Below are 23,307 nucleotides of genomic sequence, written 5' to 3'. Positions count from 1 at the left end.
ACTGAGATTTATATGAAGTCTGTAATTATATGTACCCTGTTAGCTGTGGAGAGAACAGTATCAGGTGACATTTTAGAGATAATAATGACTTTTAAAGCACTTGTTCAATTATGTGTTCAGAATTCTTGAATCATTGCCACTCCTTAATGAGACATTTATAATTTAGATGAAAATTTTGTAATTTTTTCCATGTAAAACAATAATCATATCTGTGCATCAGGCTGCATTTGAAAGAAAAGAATCAATTCCAACCACTGTTAGATATATTGCACTGTATACATATGTTAAGCTGCAAGTACTACTTAAGAAATTCTACATATTTTTTCCTCCATCTGGATGTCACCATTGGAGCCAAAGCAGCGTTAAATACTAGAGAATGAAGACAAGGTGCAATTCTTTTGGAGAGGGTCATCAGCAGGAAATGTCATCAGCACTCTTCTCCTGATGATTTGGTAAAGGTGATGGAGTCTTCTCTGTGGGAAGGGTCAGGAGAGACACCTTCTGTCAGGTACTGGGCTTTGGGTTTATGTCTTTTCCTGAGTCTTTGTCTGAATGCTCCTTCTCTTTGTATTTATCTGTTAAATACTCAGCTTTTGTGTAGCTGGTAAACACGTGCTTGTTGGAGACTGCAAGTGTACACAGTTCCCATCATTTCAGGAAAATTGCTAATCTGATATTCAGCCCTGTATTACTTCTCAGAGTTGTTGGCATTCTAATGGCATATTTTGGGGTGCTAAGTGTTTCCAGATTGCATATGTGGACTGTCTCAATATGTAACTTTAAAAAGACACTCCTTTTTATAAAGTTACCCTGCTCCTGGTCATGTGTAAAAAGCATATGTGGTACAATTTTTTTTTTCTTTTTCACTTTTTAACACTTCAGCTATAAATGGAATCTCAGAAAAGTTCTTTCTAGGCTTGTTAAGGTGTCTGTGGGAAGTTCCTGACAAATTTCATTTGACTTCGTCTGACTTTTTCCCTTCCAGATCAGGCATGGTTCCCATAATTTCCTGCCCTGTAAAAAAAAATATTGTTGAGCTAAGTAAACCTGTGGACAGGTGGGGAATCAAGCAGAGTACAGAAAAAAAAAATATACTTAAACTTTTAAACTAACTTTATGTAGTGCCTTTGATGTCACTGTCTTGCATCCTACCTAATCCTTTCCAACTAGAAGGGAAAATGTAGCTTGGAGAAGAAATAAACATGCAAGAAAAATTAAAGTGATGTGATGTAATGTTATTCCATGCTTCTGTGTGTTTTATGACAATGGTCAGTGCATAATTTTGGAATATGATTCAAAAGATAATGGTGTAATATTTTTAGTTACTAAAAACCCTAAAAATAGTAAAAATATATCTTTATATCTTTACGTTTAAGAGTGCTATTATTAGCTAGTGATATTTTTCCTTTGGTAATACTGCTGGCTATAACTAGAATCAAGAAAGAGCTATAAAAATTAAGCTTCATTGTGTATTGTTTAGGGTGTTTTTCCTTACAGATAAATAAAAACCCAAATAGCCCATGCTCTCCTCTTTTCCTAGTCACTACCTCCAACAGATGTATAGTTGAAACTATACTGTGAAAGCCAAACACCAGTGTTTTATCTGTGAGATTGACATGCCACCTGAAGTGCAATTGTACAAATTCTCCATCACTTGTGTACTTTATTGTTTTGGCCAGAGTTGTATTCCCTACATGTCATTTAAATACTACACCTACTAAATGTACATGAAGAAAGTTAGACAAAGTGTCCTGACAGTTACGGAAGATTAGGGCACATATAAACTTCTTCTTAAGTAATTTGCAGAGAAATTGTCATCTTTCATATCGAGTACTGCCTTCTTTTAAAGAGGAGTTAAGGTCATGGATCTCAGTCCTAGTAGAAGAGGTTTTTCTCCCATTGAAGTACCAGGCAATACAGTATTGTGACTTCTAATCAACTTCATTTATTGGACCTTGATCCAGTGTAACTTATTAAGGCAACATATATAACTGCAGCAATTTTCCAATATATGGAAAACTCTAAGCTAGCTTCAATTGCCCTTATCACTAGAATAAATATAGGCATAATAGGTAAAATAGAAACACAATTGAAACAAAAGTCCAGTAAATTCTGTGAATTTTTCATTATCAAATGTGAAATAATGGTTTATTACTCTAAGTCTCAGTTTGATAAATGAGTCATGATAAATGCATGACTACATTTTCAGCCTCTACAGAGCTGGGATGTATGTATAACTAGTAATTATTGGAAACCATCCTGTGCTACCCTATATTGAAGTTCACAGGGCATTCTGGCAGTGTACCCCTCTTATTTTATATATTTTAAATGGCAATGCATACTGTCAGTTCCTAAATAGAATATTTCAGGTGACAGCTTAGCCAGCAGTGTTTGACAATCTAAAAATTTTCTAGGAGATCGAAAGCTTCACAGATACGACATGTATCAGTCAAAATGTTAAAAGGAAAATGCTGATTTGTTCTTATTCACTATTTTAAGGATGGAGATGCATTGGGTGCTTCTGTAAATACAAGTTCTCTACAAGTCCAATGCTAAAAAACAAACAGATACAAACATGATAACTGTGTATTGTAGCACTTGGTTTTCTTGTAAAACTTAACACCAGGTTCCATTTCAAGTATTGTTTCAAGAGATAGTAAAATGGCTAATTTGGGGAATCAGGAGTATGGGAAACTAACTGTATTAAGAATCAAAGCATGATCAGTATTTATTTTAATTTCACTTATTTTAATGTTTTAATTTGGAAAGTGCCCCAGGCTGAAGTTTACAGTGCCAAATAATAAACTGAAATATTCTTAATTTTGTGCGTAAAGCGTTACTTTAAAATGTAAATTATCATCAGAGATAAGCTAACATTAAAGTAGGTGGCATTAGGTAGCCAAGAGGAAGTTCTGCTCTCATTAACCTTACAAGGAAGTCTCTCATACAGTACTACATAGCTCTCTAACCACAGACAGATCTAAATCTTACTGTGAAGTCCAGCTGAGATTTTAATAAGATGTTACAAAGATAAGCATAAAAATTAAAATTGCGTGTCAAGTTGATCTTCAGAATAATACTAAAAAAGCTAGTCATATGTATTTAAAGTTAATTTAGTAGCTTCATTGAAAATTTGGTGATTTTTAAAGGCATGATAGGGAGAGGCCAGAGTGGTACAGAAAATTTTGCATTGGTGTCATCTCACCCTTTATATGGCAGCATAAGTGGGATTGCTGGATAAATGCTGAAATACTGGCATAAATAGACTCCATAAATACAGTAGGAATGCTATTTAACAGAATATTTGAATACATCTGAGATACACTTTTCCATTTCCAGAGGAAAAATAGTTCAATACAGTCAACTGGAATAAAATTATTCTATTGATAAATTGTACTAATTTCCTTTTCAACTGCAGAATTGAAAAATAAAAAAAAAGATTCTGAGAAAACAAATCCAAAACTCCAGGTAAACAAATTTATTTATTCACTGGGTCTAGACTGAATTGGCTACAGCTTTCTCACTGAATTTCCCCAAATCAGCCATTGTTGAACAGCTTCATTAGTGATAAGAATCTGGACCATTTTGAAGACAAGACATCTTACACTCTGTCATTTTAACTGAGACTGTTTCATTCACATTTTAGTGATTATAATGTATATTTCACAGCACTCTGAGGTATGAGAGCATGATTTTATAACTTGTATTTATTCGTAGTTTTTGTGGAAACCATTTAGAGCTGAAGAGTAGAGTGCTGAAATAAGCAAGTGACCACAAACTACATGAGAAGCCCAGGCTACAGCAGGGATTTGAATCAAAGATATGCAAGAGAAGGGCATGTTTGCTCTTAGTAGCTATGATAAAATGAGAGGATTAGATGTGTAAAATGTAGGTAGCAACATAACCATTGTCTTCCTGCTCTTCCAGTGAAGCTGGTAAATTACAAGTCTTAAGCTTTGCATTGCCTTTCATGTAATTTTTCAGAATTCAGCTGTAACAATGCAATTTCAGATTCTTAGTTCACTCACTGAGGTATCAGGAGGGAAAGTTGGATAGAGCTATTAGAAAAGGAAGAAAAATTCTTAAAGGTCTTGGATTTTAAAGGTGTGTGATTTTCCACATCTCACAGTCCTGGAAATTGTTCATACTTCTTTTCCCTTTCCCTCTTAAAAATATATACCCTGCACTTGCATTACAAGATAAAATCCTAGAAGGGGTGCATGCAGTACAGTATCAGGAAACCTGAGCTTAAAAGGTTTCTGAAGTAGACTAATTTCCTTATAAAAAAGGGGTGAAGATTGAAAAGTGAGCACAAATCAAAGTTCTTACCTCTGCTCCTGCTTTATGAGATATAAATTCTTAGCCTGTGGTGAGACAAATAGCAAAAATATCATTTAATGGAGCAGGATGTATGTATGCTTAGGGGGAAAATGTATATGGGTCTTTTTAGCATCTCTATGACCAGATGCACAGAGGTCAGAGTCTGGTTAATAAATACTGATGGACACATTTTTACCTAAACAATTAATATATATGCACCATAGAAAGAGAATAAAGTATGTGGACTTTTAATTGCTTTGAGTTCAACTAAGTAGATGTATACAATTTGAAAAATATTTATTAAATGCTGTTGGTTTAGTGTTCTTATTGTCTGGTTTCAAGGCAAATAAAGATTGATTTTGCTTTGCTTTATTTCTGCTTTATGGTGCAACTAGCCTCTGCTTTGCTATGTTGATAAGTTACCTGTTTTATTCTATTAGAAGACTCTCTGTTGTATCTGTACATTCCTTTATGAAACAGGGGGTTTGTGCTATATTTTTTTCAAGTTGTTGCCTTCTTATTCAGTAGGCTGTTTTCCACTGTGACTTTTAAGCTGATTTATTATATTAAAAATATGAAAAAAATGGCATGTTTCTACAGTATTTTTACTGAGGATAGGCACTCACTTTATGTTATATCATAACATATTTATTTTACTTTTTTGTGTTGTTTACTTCTTTTCCTGTGTGTGAGCATGTGATTTTTTTACCTTCAGTATCAATCTCCAGAGAACCTTTTGAAATGCCTTATAAAAATCCTGGTACATGATGTTCACTTTAGACTTCCCCCTTATCTATCTCTTCCAATTATCTCATAATGGAGCAGAGTGCTACAGCTCATAGTCTATTTATATCTGTCATTTGTTTCATTCTTAGTTTGTTCCCAGGCTAATCCAACTTGTAGATCTGCCATGGGTGCCATTTATTCTTTTTTCTTCTCTTGTTGACATGCTAACTAGTACTTATAATTTTGTCATTCTTCATGCACATGATGAGAATATTTTGGTTTGCCTTTTGCTGTGGTTTATTTACCTGCTATTTTTAACTTTACTCTTATCTGTAATGCTGTGGTTACAAAATATGTCAACTCAGTGTCTGGCATTGGAGCCTAGTCACTGTAGAGAAACAAAGCAGCACAGTGTTCCCCTCTCAAAAAGAGTGGGGCAGAAGTCAAGCCATGTGTAACTAGTAGACGGGGCACAGGACCAGGATGTATAGATCAAATATGAATTGAATTATGAAAAATTCAGGGTACTCAACTACCCTTAATCTGGAAGATATATGACACTTGACAGACACTGCTAGAGGGTTTTGAGGTTGGCTTGGTTTTTGAAAGACGTTTGAAGCAAACATGAAAATGGAAGAATGTATGCAGGAAAAATGGCCAAAATTGCAGCAATAAATGGAACACAGGCTTCCTGTGGGAAGAACAGTGGCTTGATAGCCTTCATGTGTAGATTTGTGTTTGTGCAGTAGTGCGGGACAGGGGATTTAGCTGTTGACTCTGGGTAACTGCAGCTTCTCCAGGATTGGTTTAGCACAAAAATAGGACCCGTAAAAGCCTCCTTTTGGGAATACTGTGTTTGTGCATCTTCTTACTTGTATGTCTGACTTGCACTTCTGACTATGCCTGTAAAAGGATCAATTTAGATTTTATAAACACTACAAATTGAAATAGGGAATTACAGAATGCTTTATTTTAGTAAGCTAGCAGTGTATAATGCTGTTTCAGTTGATGTTGTAAATTTACACAGCTGAAATTTAAGATTCTAAGTTTTCTGAACGCCACTGTTAAAAGGGTGGAAGCTCTTATAATATTTTTTTTTTGGCCAGACATATTTGTCTTTGCTCAATTAGGTTTCTTTTAAAATTGAAGAGTGTCTGCACAAAGGCAGACTAAGTCTGTTACTTAGCAGAATGAGCTAATCTGTTTGATCATTTATTTAGCAGACAGTGGTAAGTGATAAGAGTGTGAAAAAGGCGGTTCACTCTCATGATAAATTTTAAAAGGTTTAATAAAGACAATAAGAGACAGAAAATAAAGCAAGGAGTAATGGCCGGGTGCTTGGCTCTCTGCCAAGAGCACACCTGGTGTCCTGGGAACACTCCTTTTATACCATTTTTGCTACATGGGCTTAATGCATATTCAAACTTTTCCAGGAACTGTTTTGCATGGCCACTCCTTGGGTCCGCCTTTTTAGAGCATGCACCTTTCTTGGTTTTGCAGTTTTAGTTTCTCTTTTATCATCTTTTGATTTGGGCTTTGTCTCTTTCTTCCACAAGCAGTACGCGTTGATAGCGGTGTTGAGTAGCGTGGGCCTCATTCATCTGTTCACTGGAGATTGTCTTGTCTTTTCAGGCAGGACCTAACCCTAACGTCCAAAATTCTGCTTGACCTACACCTAAATCCTAGCTAATAGCAGGAGAAAAAGACATAGCAAAAGTTGCTCTAACATTATACATATAACATTCATCTTAATAATTGTGAAAAGCCAATATCACAATATATATTTATAAGAAGAGGAAATAACGTAAGAGCAGAGCAAGTAACACACTGTTGCCTATTTTAATATAGCCTCATTCTGGTGTACTCCCTTTTTGAGCATTTCCCTCCATCAACACTTACCTCATTTCCACACATTTCTGTATTATCTTAATTTTGTTCTTACCATCAATGTAGTTATTATTGAAACAAGTCATCAGCATTTTCAGAGTGACACCCAAGTGGTCCAGATGCTGTGTCCTGATGTGCTAAAATATGCTCTGGAGCTTTTCTTATTAGTTAACATTTGCAGGCAGTGTCGTTAAGGAAAGGTTGCAGAGAAACATCTGTAGCATCGTAGGAGTAACTTGTGTTTGAGAAAAGGGCTTTGAATGGATGATTATTAGCAAGATCAAGCAACAAGGTGATGTGTTCTGCATAAACCACCTCTATGGTCACTGTTAGGAATGCATGAATATCACCCTGTACAATCATAGAGCAGAGCTTTCGGTTGTTGTCTCCCCACACATCCTTTCTTCCCATTATTTTGTTTACTTGGACATTTAAGATTTGGTACATTAACTTGTGGCAGCAAATTTCTGCTTTCTTTTACACCAGTATAAAGAGATTGCAATCACGGTAAGTCAGACACTGCAAGTACATTAGAGGCCTGCCTTTTCCACTGTCCCAGCATGCTTACTCCTGCTGCATTAGGTGTAAGAAACAGAATGATGAAGATAAGTCTGAACAAACTGATCTGATTGAAAATCTCCAAAGGAAAGAATATAGACAGTCTCCAATTAGAGAAAAGTCAGACTAATCTAGAAATCACCCGTTTGTAGGGGTGTGAGTAGAGACACTCTCCCTCACTTGTACAGATGGCAGCTTCTTCCACTGGTCATAAAATAACATCCTAACTTGACAATGTGCCTACTGCTGTCTGCCAAGTCAGCACAACCTGATTTGGGTGATTTGGAGTTTGTATCTGGTTTGTACACAAATCTGTACTGGTGGTTTATCTGGTAATGAGCAAATCAAGTATTGGTTGGTCAGTACTGATAGATTCAATGATAGCTGGCAAGCAACTGCATTGTTGAGAGCAGTGTTCATAAATAAACAACTGTCTAGTTCCAAATGTAAATCAAACAGCTACTGCCTCTGTAAACTAAAAATTGGTATAATACACGACTGTCCTGAAAGCCTGATAAACATCAAACAGATGATTAAGTGAAGGCATGCAGCTGACTATTCCTTACTGATTTTGCTGCTTCTGCAGAGAACCTAAATCTACAGTTATAAAAGAGTCCGTGCTGAACACACACACACACACACACACACACACACACACATTTCCCAAGTTGTGAATACCCTTGCCTGCTTTTTAAGTCATACACCTCATGTTCACCCCATGAACCCCTCTGCATTGCCAGACTGGCAGCAGATCTCTAATAGCAAGCTCAAAACAAAGCCTGAGTCTTGGCCCTGTCCTCCTTTCAAGGCTGCTCTTCGCTGCTCTGCAGATTGCAAGGAACTTTGTGCCCCTCTGTTCCAGCAGCCTGAGCCCGATGACATTGTGTACTTGCTACTAGAGACACTGAAATCCTGGGCAGCTACTTTTATTTGCCATATCATAAGGCTTTGCTATTGTTTCCACCAACCTGTGCTTAAGCGTTTTTGTTGTGGTTGTTTGCCATGACTCCTTTGTAATAGCTTTTTCTCATGCTTTTGTGTTTCTGTTTTTTTATCTTCTAGTTGCAGGGTTTTTTTAAAGATACAACTGGAGAAATACTAAGTGCTATCATTTTGGCCTTTGTGGATTACTGCTGCAATAGTGATTTGGACTCACAGACTTTTATTTACACTCTGTTGCACTACAAGGCACCTGTCAAGCAGTTTTCAGGCAGTTTCTGTGGAAGTACAATAATCTTAACTTGTCAGTCCTATGTAAATAAACCTGTTTACATTGTGATGTAGATATGTACAAGGATTTACCTTCCACATAGCACATCTCAGCCAGCCCAGTTTGTGCTGTATGAGCTGCTCTGAGTGACTCTGCTGCAGAGGGCCCTGGAGAGCTGCTTTGGCACTTACTCCACACTCATCATATCCCTCTCTGGAGGGGATGAGGAGGTGACAAAGCAAACTGTGCTGACAGCTGGGGGGTGGGAAGAGGAAGTTGTGAGGATTAGGGATGGGAGGAAAGGAGTAAGTGGCAAAGGTGATAACAGGGAGTGAAATTGAGCACTTCCTTCGCATTTTCTCATCTGAAGGAAACAGCTGAGAGGTCAAATAATCGGAATCAAAGATGTGTGTATCACAGGTGTGGAGATGCACACACAGACTACAGATGAGAGCACTGAAGACTAAAACTTCATTCTGTTTAAGTCAAATCTAAATATATGAAGGTTATTGTATCTTAGGAATTTGACTGCATACTTTCCTGTAACTTGGCAGTAAATCCACTGGTTTCTGAAGGCGTAGCTCGTACCTGGATTGCCTTTGCAGAATGGGCATGGGTGAGTTGTAGACTGAGTACTAAACTTTCACTGGAGATGGATTTTACCTGCAAGGTTTTTTCTGCAGCAGAGTGAACAGGTTTTGAGGGAATTAATGAGCTAGGTTTTGAGGTATCCTTATTATCACATCACAGGAAATATAGAAAGCACATTCTGTTTTATTTGGGTTAAAAATCCCAAGTAGTACTAAAATTGAAATGAAAACAAAACAATACTTTGGTTGATGAATATATTGTCCTTGGACAAACTGAGCCTATTTTCTACTTAAAGAACAGTAAAGAAAATATAAAATATAATTACCTCACTGAACAAAACAATTTTCAGAGGGAAAAAAGACATGACATGACATGTTGACATTTCTATCTTAGAATGTTGCATTTCTGAAACTTCTCTCCTTATGAAATGTTGATCAGTGGGTAAGACTCCATATAAGATCATGTAAATTCACGCTGAATGCTGTAGTTTAAGACCATTTTTCATAAAGTTCCATTTCATTTTGTGTGGATGCAGCTAATACTCCCCTATAATTTACTATATCACTGGTAAAAATGTAGATTAATTAAGTAAATCCCAATATTTGAGTTTGGAAAAAAACCCCAAAGCCTTTGAAATTTGTTTTTCTGACTTGATATAATTATACTGTGCATTTATTTCAGGAAACACTGAATAAATTGTTGGCTGTAACTGAAGACTGCCAAATATAACTAGCATAATACAGTAAAAAAGAAAAAAGAAGAAAAACTAGCAAACAGTAGTAACAGAACAAGATGGTGTCCATAATAAACTGGGGGATTATGTTAGAGTCAGTATATAGATATGCTCTATTGAATCTCACGCTGACCTCCCAGTTTCATGTAAAATACATTGTACAGTTGACATAGAAAGAAAAGTACCTTTATTTTGGGATAAAAAAAAAATTAAAAGCTTAAAGCAATAGGAAAATATTTAGTTTGAATATTTTTACTATTTGATTATTTTACTCAGCTTTAAGTGAATATAATATTCCATTAATCTCAGTGTGCATTGGCTCACATCTACTAGGAAAAGGATTCTGGTTTCAGGTAACATATTAATGAGTCATATTTAAAATTATATTTTTCACTTGGTCATGTGATACTTAAAAAATTGCAGATTTGGATTCACCCACAAAGTTTTTTTGTTCCTTTTTTGGTTTTTCTATCCATCTGCTTTTTTTTTTCTCTTCCTTCTGCTGTGATTTCAGAAAATTAAATCTCTTAATTTCAAAGTAAAAATAAAACTGGGATTAGCTGTCTAATCTGTTAGGATATCAAGGCTCAGCCTTGTTCTACTTGCTGTTTTTGAAAATATGAAATCCTGAAAAATAAGAAGTAAAAGATACAGAGGAGGAGTAACAGAACAGTCAGAGACTTGGAGATGAGAAATAGAGTTTAAGTAACCAGTGAGTTGAATTTCTGTGGTAATCAGAAGCTAAATCGAGTCACTTGCAAGGAACCAAAGTGACAAGAGTTTGCTCAGCATTTCTTAAGGTCAAGACATGGGCTTATCCTTTCTCCCATTAAAGGGAAACCAGTGTTCACACAGCGTATTTTGCTGGTTTAAACTCTGGACTATTACACCTCCACCTAAAAACCCCAAATCAACCAAACCAAAAAACAGGCAAAGATGGCATGTTTCATTCACAGGTATTTCTTTATATGTAAGAAAGGTGTATGGACCTGTAAACTGCCATATCTAAAGTAAGCATTGAATGTCTAAGGTTTTTATTAATGTAATTCTTTAGACATAACAAAATCTACCAGAACAGTTTAAGGCTGTTATTTCTCTGACCACCTGTTTCTGTCTTTATCTGGATTATCTCCATGACAATGTCCCTCATCATGTTTACTGCTTGCTTTGTAAGAGAGAAGTGTTAAATGGGGAGCAAATGGAATCAAAACTTATTAAAATAAAATTTACAGAGAAATAACATCACATGTTAAGTGTTTGGGTAGGAGTGACTCAACTCCATCACTACCATCCATCTATTTTGGACATAGAGTGGATATTTTCACTAGTCATTAAGTTTTTGTTGGACTTGAGGAAGAAGGATTTTTAAGGGCCATAGCACCAAAACTGAGATTCCCATGTGATATTTAGGCAGTGCTGCTGAGTTTATTAAAGCCTTGATATTTGTTGGCTCCCCTAATGTGCAATAGTGGAAGTAGACTGAAAGTTGAAAGAGGAGAGGAAAGGTAAACATCTCAAAAGAGAGATTTCTCAAAGTCATGAAATGATAACTTTAAGAGTATTAAAGTCCAGAGCCTGAGTTACAATTCCAGATGGCGAGATTGTAAAGAAGAAAGATATGCTGAAAGCAAAGCTCCATGTGGGGAATTAGAGCAAAGAGAAAACCCTACGGGTGGGTCAGGGTACCATTTTCAAGTCAAATAGTGAAACTCTGTAGTCCACAGAGCAAGAAAGAAAGAGTGAAATCTGGAAGGAACTAGAGAAAAGGAACTGTGGAAGAAGGGACTAGAAGTTTTCTTAAAATTTGGATGAAAGAACAGGAAGAGGAGGTGGAATGAGAGGACTGTGGACAGTAAATAGTGGACACTGAGCATGGGTGAAATAGTAGGGAAAAGGTTTCAGAGGACCAAAGAAAGAGACTGGGGCAAGAAGGCAAATAGATGGAGGGCTACAAAACTCCTTGAAACTACCCCTGACCCTGCAGACTGTTTTCAGGGTAGACACAGGTGTGTCTACTTGGGAAAATAAATAATTTTTTTGAGAGAACAAGAGTCTTACTGAGGTAACAATTAATTGGCAATATTACAACATACAGAAGTTTGGTAAGCAAAAATAAATAAATGAAAGGTGTGCAGTGATCAGCATTTAAATCCTGTAGTAGAAAGTACTGTTAAATTTTAGATCAACAACTTGAGACATGTTGTTACTCTAATAATTTCTGTGTGTGAGATGCTCATGCAAGCTGTCTGACCCTGTGTGTACCTCACCTATCAGAGGCAACAGGGAGAGTGATGGAGTTTTAGGGGAAGGATCTTTGTTTTAGATGATCAGCAACTGCTAAGGGATGAGCAGTTGTGATACAGAGGAACAGAGTACAAAAAAATAGCTTGCAACAGGTTACTTTGTATTTTGATCCTAATGCTCTAATACAGAGTCAAACCCAGACTGACAGAACGGAGTTATCACAGAACACTTGATTTCAACCAGTTTGTTTCAAGTCTCTTTTTGACAAGTAGTTGCTACTATTATAAAAAGAAGAAAAGCAACAAATTAACCTTCCTGCTCTTCAGGATTGGTTAATTGGCACAACTCCATAATACTGAATAGTGCCTGGAATCAAACTCATGCAGCATATCCAGTTATTCAGACTTACCCAGTAAAAAAGCCTTGCATAATGGATTTTCATTGCAGCAGCTCTATGCTGTATATATCCTACATGTGAAATATTTTTGCCCAGAAGTTAAAAAGAGCTATTTTTCCATGCAATAAAAAACATTTTAAAATATCCATTTCCTCACCTTGGATGGGAAAAAATGTTTAAATAAAAAAATCTACTAAATTTATCAAGCGTCTTCCTTCAGTGGTTTTCTTTCAAACTTTAGCCTCAAAGTGGTCTATTAATGTATCATTCACATTTGTTTTATTAAGTTTCTCACCTTAGCTAATAGTCTTGCAACAAAAAGCTATATTTGCAGTAAAATGTCAAGTGTATGAGGGAAACTACTTAGAAATTTCTTCTTCCTATAGTAAAGCATCATAGTATTTTCTCCTTTAAGAAAATTTCTAATGACAATTAATACAGATTACAAATTCATTCTTTTTATTACTGCACCATTTCTAGAATGATGAATTCTTGATGGATTTTCATGAGTGCAGGAATGAGATAATAATTTCCTTTTTAAATGCACAAGTCTGTGAATAAGGGATTAAAAAAAAAATATTATTAATTGACTGAAAAATATGCATACTACCTGCTGCTGAGTCTCATGTCTTGCTATTAGGCTTCCCTTAAAAATCTTTCCCTTAAAGGAACAAAAAAATTAAGATATTTTCCACAGAAATGTTTGATAATGTCATTTTCTCTCTGTGTTGCTGTAATATTAAATTGCTGCCATAGACCTGTATTGGTTTCACAGACAGTTTTCTGTAACTGAGGCCAGCTGATTGCAAAAATGAGCATGAAGCTGGCTACAATCAGATTTTAAGATACATTTCTATTTATACCCATAAAAATATAGACAAATGTACTTAAATTGTAAAGAATTTTAATTAAGGGCTGAATTTTTAGCTTTTTGATATTTGAACAGCTAAGTAAAGTTTGCCTTGATTTAGAAGTTATTTTTTTGTGGTTCCAGCTACAAATTTTTACTTTGTGCAACCTGAAAAATTTGGTTTGGCCAGTTTTCTGATGCTGTATTAGTTTTGTTTCAATCAAAGCAGCACTTTTGGAGTGGAGACACTAAAAAGAATTTGAGCACAAGATACAGTACTAATCTCTAAGATTATTTTTGCATCCTTAATCCTTTATTTTACAGTTTGTTATTAACTCAGCTTATGCTATTTCTGTTTCATTAATGCAGAGAATTACTTACAGTGACACTGGAAACACCTGGTATCTATAAATCTATTAGTTATGTTAACATCCAGTTACATAATCAAGTGAATACAGGTATGTCTGGAAGCACACCATGGAAGATTTTAACTCAGATTCACTGATATGAAAGGGAGCTTCTAAGTAAAAATCCCCGAGGAACCTGTGTTCTGTCGTGTAGTTTACCAATGTTAGGTACATAATCTACAAGACAACTATTACACACAGTTCTGCAGAGTTCTTGAAATTATTTATTGGTTGGTTCCTACTAAATTGCTAAAAATCCCCATCACAAAATGACCTTATACCTGTCAGTTTTAAGTATTCTGCACTTGTTAGAATCATGTTTAGGAAAGTGCAGGACCATATTGCAAAAGTTAGATTTCATCAGCATACTGCATAGCAAACACCTTCAGTAAGCATGCTTACTGTGCTTTTAAAGCAGAATTTTGAGTGTTTCAGAACTTTCAAAACTTCAAATAGAAGTGTTACCCATAAGAGTCATCCTTAAAACACATTAATCCTTTTAATGAAAGCTATAAGAAAGAAAAAAAAGCCTATTTCTTTTTTTTATTGCAGTAAAATAAGATCTGATAATAGCAGTTTGCTTTAGCAGTTCAGGTGCTTCATTTTTAAGCACCCATCTATGCCCTGTAGCTATAATAAGCTTTTAGGTCTGAAGTCTAACAGGATTTCACATATATTGAACTGGAAAATCCCAATAAAAATCCCCAATATTATTTTTCTATTACTAGGCTTTCTTTGTAGGAAAAATGTGAGATATCCTTTTCTAAAACAATGTATTTAAATAAATGTAAATATTTTTCTTCAGATTGGCTCTGTTTGTACACTTAATACCTTTTCTTGATTCCAACATCAATAAATAGTAAGCATAAACATTTACAGTTCTTGGCATGCATGTAGTGAGAAATCCAGCTCATACTTTAATTTCTGAAGTGACTATTTCTGCCAAATCTGTTTTTTAACATGAAAGAAAGACGATTTGTAGCTTTGAGGGTACAAGATAATACTGTTACTATAGTAAAGTGTGGCTATGGGGTTAGAATGACCTTGTAAATAGTAATGGAAAAATGCAGGAAAAATGAATTAAATAGCCAGAGTGCAGACAGATTGGTCACAGTGTTTTACAGCCACCAGCAGTTCTCTGCATTAGTGTCCTTGACAGGAATTAGGATTTTCCTACTACACTTTATATTGCATTAAGATGTACTTCCCAAACTGCATCTTATCTGAATTGTAACAGTGCAGTGTACTTGGGGTACTTCAAGATGATTCTTACAGTTTGAAAGATTTGAAGTTATTTCAGTGATATCAATGTGTTTTGGGTTTAAACTGGTGCAGACCAGTACCAATGGTACTGAGTTTTAACACACTGCACTGTGTTTTCAGGACAATAGCATAACTTCCGTAATTTTTGCTACAGGTGCATCAGGTTTTTTTGCATTCTCAACAGATCTGAAGTAAGAGTCAGTAAAGCATAAGACCAGTTCTTTTAACTTCCAAAAGCAGATTTTCATGGAATATTCAATGACAACTACATGTAAAATTCTGAAGCTATTAACTGACTGCAAAAACAAAGTCCGTATATTCATCAACCATTGTCTCCCTGCAACCACCATCAAGGAATAGTATTTTAATCCTTCAGCTTGACTTCCTTCTGCTTAGGGTGGACTGTCTTTTACAGGAAGATAAACTTGAAGCACAAACTGTTGAAACTACACTTTCAAGTTACACTATAAATACACAGTATACCCAAATCTATTCTGTAGGCCAGGTTGCATGTACATGTACTGTCACCCTGATCTACATGGTGGGCCATTTCATCAAAACCATTCACTTTGAATCTAATTTCAAATATCCTGCAACAGACTAATCAAATTTTATATGTGTGTCACAAGAATTTCACTTCTCATTTGAAACATCCTTAATAACTTGTACTAATTTAGTCCAGAAAAATCTTGTTCAAGCCCTTTACCACTACTCCTACAAAATGTTCTCAATATTTCAGTGGAAGGATGAGAATTTATTCTTTGTAGGTTCCCAAAAGCCTCCTTTTCTAGGCTACACTTCATAGTGGGAAAAATGCAGAAAAGAGCAAATACTTTAGGTAAAATATTAACCATTAAAAGTTAATGTTCTCACTCATTCAAGTAGAATGAGTGTTCTCCTTAGAAATAAAAAGCAGTCTTGGGAAAGAGCACTATCTAGAGATTTCTGTCCTTGCCAGGGGCTCCTTCAGCCAGTCAACTTAGTAAATAACATCTCTTAAGAAACAAAGTGAAATATTCTCTAGTAGCCAGAGTATCAGGAGAGTGCATTGATTATAGATGTGGGTAATATATTTCTGCAAATGTAAAAGACCACTACAGTTTTTACTAAAGTTTAAAAAAGTCAGGGGCGGGAGAAGGAGCCATAGAAGCAGCATTAGCAGCATTCATAATCCATTTTGCCATGGAAACTGCTGCACTGTGGAATCCCAGTCTGCTGTGAGTGCAGGTTTCTAAGAAAAGCCAAGTAGACAGCTGTTAGAAGGCTATCAGAGCAATTCATAAGGCTGGTGATAGGAGGGTGATTAGCTCCCACATCCTCTTCCCTCATTATCATTAAATATTGGCCCACTGTTAACATGTTGCTTTTCCTTGTAAGTGATTACTGAAATTTTCTTACCAGAACTCTGGTAGATTAATTCAAAATGTGTTAAAAAAAACCAAACCACCATGCATCTTTTCAAGAACATCCCTAACATCCCTTACTTCAAAAGCTTGTGCCACTTTTTTTACCTCCTGAAATATATCCTTGAAGATTATGTACACTTAGCATGTGGCAACTGCCAATAATGGGAGATGTTTCCCACTAAAACTGTCACTGCATTAATGACAGTAAGTACCTTGGAAAATAAATAAGGTTGTTGTTTGTGCTTCCTCTGAATAGGAAGTAGTGTGATTACCCATCCTACAAGGAACACTACAATAAAACACAACAAAGGCAATGACTAGTTAAAATAAACTGACTTCACTGAGTGAATCAGAGCCTTCTTTTTATGACCCTGTCCTACAAAGTGATATGCCTAAACTTCTGGTAATAAGCAGGCATGAAAAGTCACTGAGATGCCACCCGTTCTAAGCCCAGAATTAAATAACCCTCCAACTCTTTAAGTGTTCGGAAATATCTTGTATAGACAACCTGAGAGACACTACAGATAACAGTATATTGTACAAAAATTATTTGAGCAAAAGGCTTCACATGCAAGAAGGGAAAAACTAAAGTCAGGATTCTGTTAGAAAATTGTGACTACATATAAAACTAAGTAATTGAAGTACAGTTATTTGATGAAAGACTGCTGAGAAGAAGTGCTGAAATAAAGTTCAAGCATGCTTGAGCAGAAAAAGTACGTGCAGCTGTGCAAAACATGATGATCTACAGAGAAAGGGAGATGTAGGGAAATAACTCACTTATGTGGTGTTTCGTCATTCTTTAGCAATAATAGACCTTCTCCAGCTAAGCTCTGACTTCTCAGGAAGGCACAGATGTGCTGGGGTAGATTCATTGCTGAGTGAGAACTGGCTGGGGATGGAGATTCAGTAAGTTGGGTAGAGCAGGGACTTCAGTGAGAATGAGCCTAATGCTGCTCTCATCTTCCAGCAAGCACTGGAGCTCCACAACTCTGAACAGGCTGAGTTTTTCTGCATAACTAATACACACCTTCCTCCCTGGCCAATTCCTTGCAACAGTTCTCTCTTCTAGGCTATATAGCTATTGCATGTGTGGTATGCAGGCTGAAGTGAGGGACAGAAAGATGAAATATAGCCAGGCAGATCTGAGGGAATGGAGAAAAGATACCCCTGTTGCTTTAATATAATCATGAGGAGAGTTATTTTCTGTACAATATTGTGTGATTGCTTTCAGATCTCAGTATTTCATGCTGACAAAAACAAGTCCAGAGAGGGTGGTTTTGTTTGGTACATGTTTGTTTATAGGTGAGTACAAACAAGTGCACTAAGACATGAACATTTAACAGAAATGTGAACAAGATAGAAAAAAGAAGGATCATTAAAATGTCACTTTTACAGAAAGGGAGTTAGGAGACTCCCTTAAACTGAGATAGGAGGCTTAACCTGGACATCAAGGAAATCTTCCCTTCTAACATGCAAATAGGAGAATGGTCATCCAATGAAAATCCCAATTCTTATTTTGCAGTGTAGACTGTCCAAGTAATATGAAAATGATTCTGCATGTAAAGGGGATAAATTAAAGGTCTTCTGCTTGTTGGTGATGAAGTTTTTTTGTGTATTTGGTTTGGGTTTTTTTAAAACTTTCAACTTTAGTCATTCAAATAGTGAGCTTTTGGCTGAACACTCACTATAAGTCCTTCCAGTTTCATATCAAAAATAGGTGATTAGAGAAACAAATTCTTTTGAAATACTGGTTTATCTTTCATAGCCAGTCCTAATACTTTCTTTTTTATTCTTTCAGGGTGCAAGTTGAATTCTATATGAATGAAAATACATTTAAAGAGAGACTAAAGCTCTTCTTCATCAAAAACCAAAGATCAAGTAAGCAGTTGGATTAATTTCTGTTAAGCATATTTGTGATACTTGAGTAAGATCAAAATCGGTTGAAGACAGCAGTGAAGTTATTATTAATTGTCTTCTGAGTTAAAATATTTAAACTTGAAAATAATGTGCTCATGCAGGGTCAAACAGTTAGTGACATCACAAATTGTTAAACAAAACCATTATTTTATTTCTGTGTCATGATCAACTTGACTAATTTGCATTGATCTGGCAGCAATGCTCATTGAGAAATCGTGACCTTGTGACTAGGAAAGCAAGGACACTTAAGATGGTAGAGGAGAAAAGCTTCAAGAGCTTTTTGAAGGCTTCTGTTTTATTAAGTATTCCTAAAATTTCAAAATTTATCTGCACTGAAAAAAAAAAAAATTGGAAAGGACACTATTGGGGATGTGGTACTTCAGAAATGTAGTCCTTGTCATTAGCCTATAGTCAAACTTAACTTACAGTCTTAGCAATATAGTCTAACCTAAATATAACTTCATTGATACTTGTGTTTAGAGTCATTGACCATCATGGAAGAGAATAATTTGGAGGAACTAAGATATTAATCTTTTTAAATACATCCATGCAGTTGGTCCAGGGGGGTGGAAACATGGAATATTATTCAATCTTGGTTAGAATAGTAGAGTTCATAGGTCAGAAGAGCAGTAACTGACCTCTATTTTCTTCTGTGTAGCAGGACTGAAGTTACCTCTCTTTGCCTTTCATATGTAAGGAACTAAAATGACAATAGCTGTATACATGAAATACAAAGAATACATTTTGTCCTTTGTACAGTTGAAATTGTTTCATGGTTTTGTGTCTGGAAAAACACAGAAAAAAGAAAAGAAAGAAATGTTTTGATGTCCCAGTCTGAAAATACCCAAACAAACAAAATTGGGGACACTAGATCAAGCTTTTAAAAATAAGACATACCAAAAAATCTGTCTTTAAGAGCTAGCAATAAATAAATAAATACTAGCTTTATATCACAGAACTTGATATTTTTATTGGCTAAACTTCTTTTACTTTCCAAGTATAGGAAGAAAAATGTTTCTCTAAAAGGAAAGAAAAAAGGCATTGAGCTGTGAATAACTGCCATTTTCAGTATGGGCTTTGGAATTAATTGCTGGTTTTAAGCTAGAGAATCAGGTTTAACAAATCTTCTGGAGGTTCATCCATGGGGAATGCATTACTTATTAGACTTACCTAGACACACATGGGAAATTCATCTTAATTCACGTGCCTAAATAGCACAGGAATGATGTGGATAGCCATCAGAGCACTGATATAAGAAAAATCTCGAAGTCAAAGTAGTCAGTAAGTTCAAACACTCCTTCTGCTTATGCAGACCTTGATTCTTGTCCAAATACTCAGAACCAGAATCTTCCCAAAGAAAGTCTTCAAGAAGCTGCTGCTGACAGTAACCTGCCACTCAGTCACATGTACTCATTCAGTCCCTCCATTGAAACAGGAGGAATCTTTTGCCCAGAAGTACCAGGGAGCTGATAAACAAAGATAATGGATTTTAGTCAGTATTCTGTGAGAGCACTAAAAACCTTCCTTCACATATTAAGGATGGACTTCCTGTCATTGATAAAAAAATTGTCAGTAGGATCAGCAAATTTTTTTGATAGTGTAACTAAATCAAACATGTTCAACAAAGAGTTTTTTATAATATCACATGGTTTTGCTAACCAGAGAAGTCAGGTCTAGAATTTATAAGAACTTTCTACAGAATACTATCCTGATCTAAATCACATCTTTGACGGCAACTTGAAATATCAACTACTTTATTAATTATTATATTTGTTTAAACTGATAAACTGATATATAACAAGCCTTCATCTATGTCTCATGTCAATCTAGTTTCCACTCCATCTTCTTCAAGCAAATGTCTAATCAAATTCAAACAATGTATAAAAAACATCTTACAAAGGTGTCACACAGCACTCTCCCCCCAAAAAAAGAAAAAAAACAAGAGAAAGAGAAAATTGACATAGTCATACAAGCATGACTTGCTTGTACTTGCCAGGATCACCCTCTGCATTATCACAGCCAAGCATAAGTCTCAAAGGGAAAAAGTAAGTGAAGTTTCAAGTCATTAAAGAGGGAATAAAGGATAAGCATCACAAGGATGTGAATTATTAAGAGGATATTTTGGTCCAGCTCCTAAAGCCAGCTGCCACCAAAATGATTTTGCTGAAAATCAACAGTATATTAGTGACCTATAGGAAAGGAATAATGGGAGATGATTCTAAAATCCTCACCCGGTATCTGTCACTCTGATTAGACCAACTCTCTAAATCTGACATTTAATCTACAAAAATGCTTGCAAGGAGAGTATCAAGAATTTATAATAAAATAGTCACAGTCAGAAGTGGTAAAATATAATGTATCATGCTATACTTAAAGGTGCCTGCAAGAATAGCAAATACTTGTTTAAACTGAGAAGGAAATGTTAAGATTTGACAATTATATTTGGTCCACAAAACAAATAGATGTTGAAATGTTATTAATTCTTTTGAATAAGACAAGAGTATGTAACAACTTTGTTACATAGACACAATGAAATTGCATTTCCATTAAGCAATACATAGCTGCATAACAGTGCATGATGAGTTGAGCTGAATACATGTTTCAGGCACCACTTATATTCTGTGCCAATGACCCTGCTACTTAAGCAATCTGGCTCTGAATGGAGAAAAAGAAATTAAGTCAAGCAGACCATGTTGATCCATTGACAGCATGTGAAATACAGAACAAAAATAGACAGGAAGCAAACAAATATGAAATGCTTCCTTTGTACCAGAATAACAAGTGAAAACCTGTTTTAAATGCCTTCTGTAGTGTTTGTGCCCCTCCTTCCCACATCTGAAATCCTGCATCTCCATGATAGTGGAAGACATGCATTGCTTCCAACTCACATGTGAATCCCCAGATAGGAGGCTGAAGAATCTTTCCACCAGAAAAAAAAATGCATCTGTTAGGCCTGCATTAATTATCCAAACAAGGGTGGCTGCATATGTTACTAGTGTTGACGCACACAGAGTAAGGAGAGGTGACCCAGGATAGACTGGGTCAGGAAGCCTTTTCTTTCGTATTTTAATAACTGATCCAATCACGCTACAGAACCTGTACTTTGCCTTGCTTTATAAACAACCCCAGCCACAAAATGCACTCTCTAGAGATGCTGACTGGAACCCTTAGATGAAAGCATGGCTGGTTTAAAAACCCTGCCTCCCATTCTGTGGGAAATAGCCATTCCTATGGAGATATCCAGAGCCTGAGTTCCACATCTATCAGAACTAAGACTTGAGAGTTCAGGATTTAGGGCAGCAGGCTGGAACATCAGTCCACTGTATTGATGTAGCTTTTAATCAGAAAAGAACCATTTTCTTTTGGCATTTAAACCAACATGTAATTTCAAAGGATGATTAGAAACCAGTCCGTTATCAGTGCAGAAAACAAGTGTTTCACACCAGCAGTAACATTTACAAGCTAAAAAACAGGAGAAAAACAACAGAATTCTGGACTCGCCAAAGAAAGTTAGGCAATACAAAATTGGTAGGCTTTTTTTTGTTTGTTTAGGATTAGGGTTCTTTTTAAACATTATCTGCTTTTCTAGTTTTAATAGCTTGGTTGTTAGGGCAACCATTCATATTCCAGCAGACTTCTACAAAAGGCTTAGGACAAACAAATAATGTTTTCTTCAGCAACAGTTTAAAAAAGCTGCAAATGAGGATCATAGCACTTACCAAGTCAAATAGTAGGATAATATTTCCTTCCTTCCTGATAGGGGAGCAGGAATCCTTAGGTTAATGTTATTAAACCCAGTTGCCAGTAACAGCTGTGGGACTTCCCACGGACCACAGGATTTTAACCCTTTAACCCTTCTGTTCTGTTTAACAGAAACAAAGTTCTGTTAAAGTCCATCCCATTCTTTTGTGATAACTGCCACTTCACAGTTAAAAGAATTAAGCAGTTTTATGTAATAAACCCAGAGATTTTGCTCAAAAATTGCATGGTAAAATATTTAAGAATTCATTTTCTATTTTTCTGTGTTTTTAGTAGATGGAGTTTTAATGGGAAAGGAACTAGTAGACATAAAAGCTGGTTTATCAGTTTTATCTGTAAGGTGCTGATTTTGAACTTAGGAGTGAGTAAAGTTAAAAAAAAAATTGGTATTACCATAAAATGATTGTGATTCTCTCCTTGGGAGGGAATGTATGCGCACAGCTTTGGGTATGCATTATTTGGGTAGTTCTTAAACCACAGAAGTAATTACATTGAGTTCAGCAGACCTGCTGAAGCATTTGCAACACAACAGTAATCTCAGTGTCCTTGCAGTGACTGGGGCAAGGGAAGTCACATCTGGGTAAGACTCAGAGTATCCTGCTTTGTATAGAAGGGCTCAGCCATGCAGAACTGGACTCTCAGTTTGCATGACTGAAAAATATTATTGCTAAAGTGACCTCCAGTCACTTAACATTAGTCAACCAACAGTTTTAACTTAATTAGTAAATGAATGCTTACATCTAAGAGTCAGATGCAAATATTCACACTAGCAAAAAAAGTCTGCTGAATTCAATAGCAGTACTGAAAATTTAAACCTTAATCCTCTAATGACTGCAAAATCACATAGAAATATCAAAAAAGTTCCACTTCAGTAGATAATGGCTCCAGTTGGCAGTGAAATAAATTGCCCATATGATAGAAGTAAGTGCCCATGTGGATCCCTTTCAAGGAACCCTGTCTTGGTGCATTAAACCTATGTTTGTGGGAAATAATGTAATATTTTGAAATAGTATTTGTGGCATATCTATTCAGTTAGAAT

General features: G+C 35.9%; 1 protein-coding gene across 4 annotated transcripts in view; it reads left to right on the top strand.

Annotated features, from left to right (window-relative positions):
• The window catches only part of KCNT2 (potassium sodium-activated channel subfamily T member 2), a 121,652-nt gene that overhangs the window by 10,592 nt on the left and 87,753 nt on the right, over positions 1-23,307 (top strand). For all 4 annotated transcript variants that reach the window (XM_058842289.1, XM_058842290.1, XM_058842288.1 and 1 more), the window contains exon 2: positions 18,391-18,470. In XM_058842289.1, coding sequence (XP_058698272.1) covers positions 18,391-18,470 — 80 coding nt within the window. The remainder of the gene's footprint in view (positions 1-18,390; positions 18,471-23,307) is intronic.

This window comes from Poecile atricapillus, chromosome 7 (assembly GCF_030490865.1).
Source record: "Poecile atricapillus isolate bPoeAtr1 chromosome 7, bPoeAtr1.hap1, whole genome shotgun sequence".
NCBI classification, from domain to species: Eukaryota; Metazoa; Chordata; class Aves; order Passeriformes; family Paridae; genus Poecile; species Poecile atricapillus.
The sequence above is the reverse complement of the archived record's forward strand: the minus strand, read 5'-3'. Positions and strand labels throughout refer to the sequence as shown.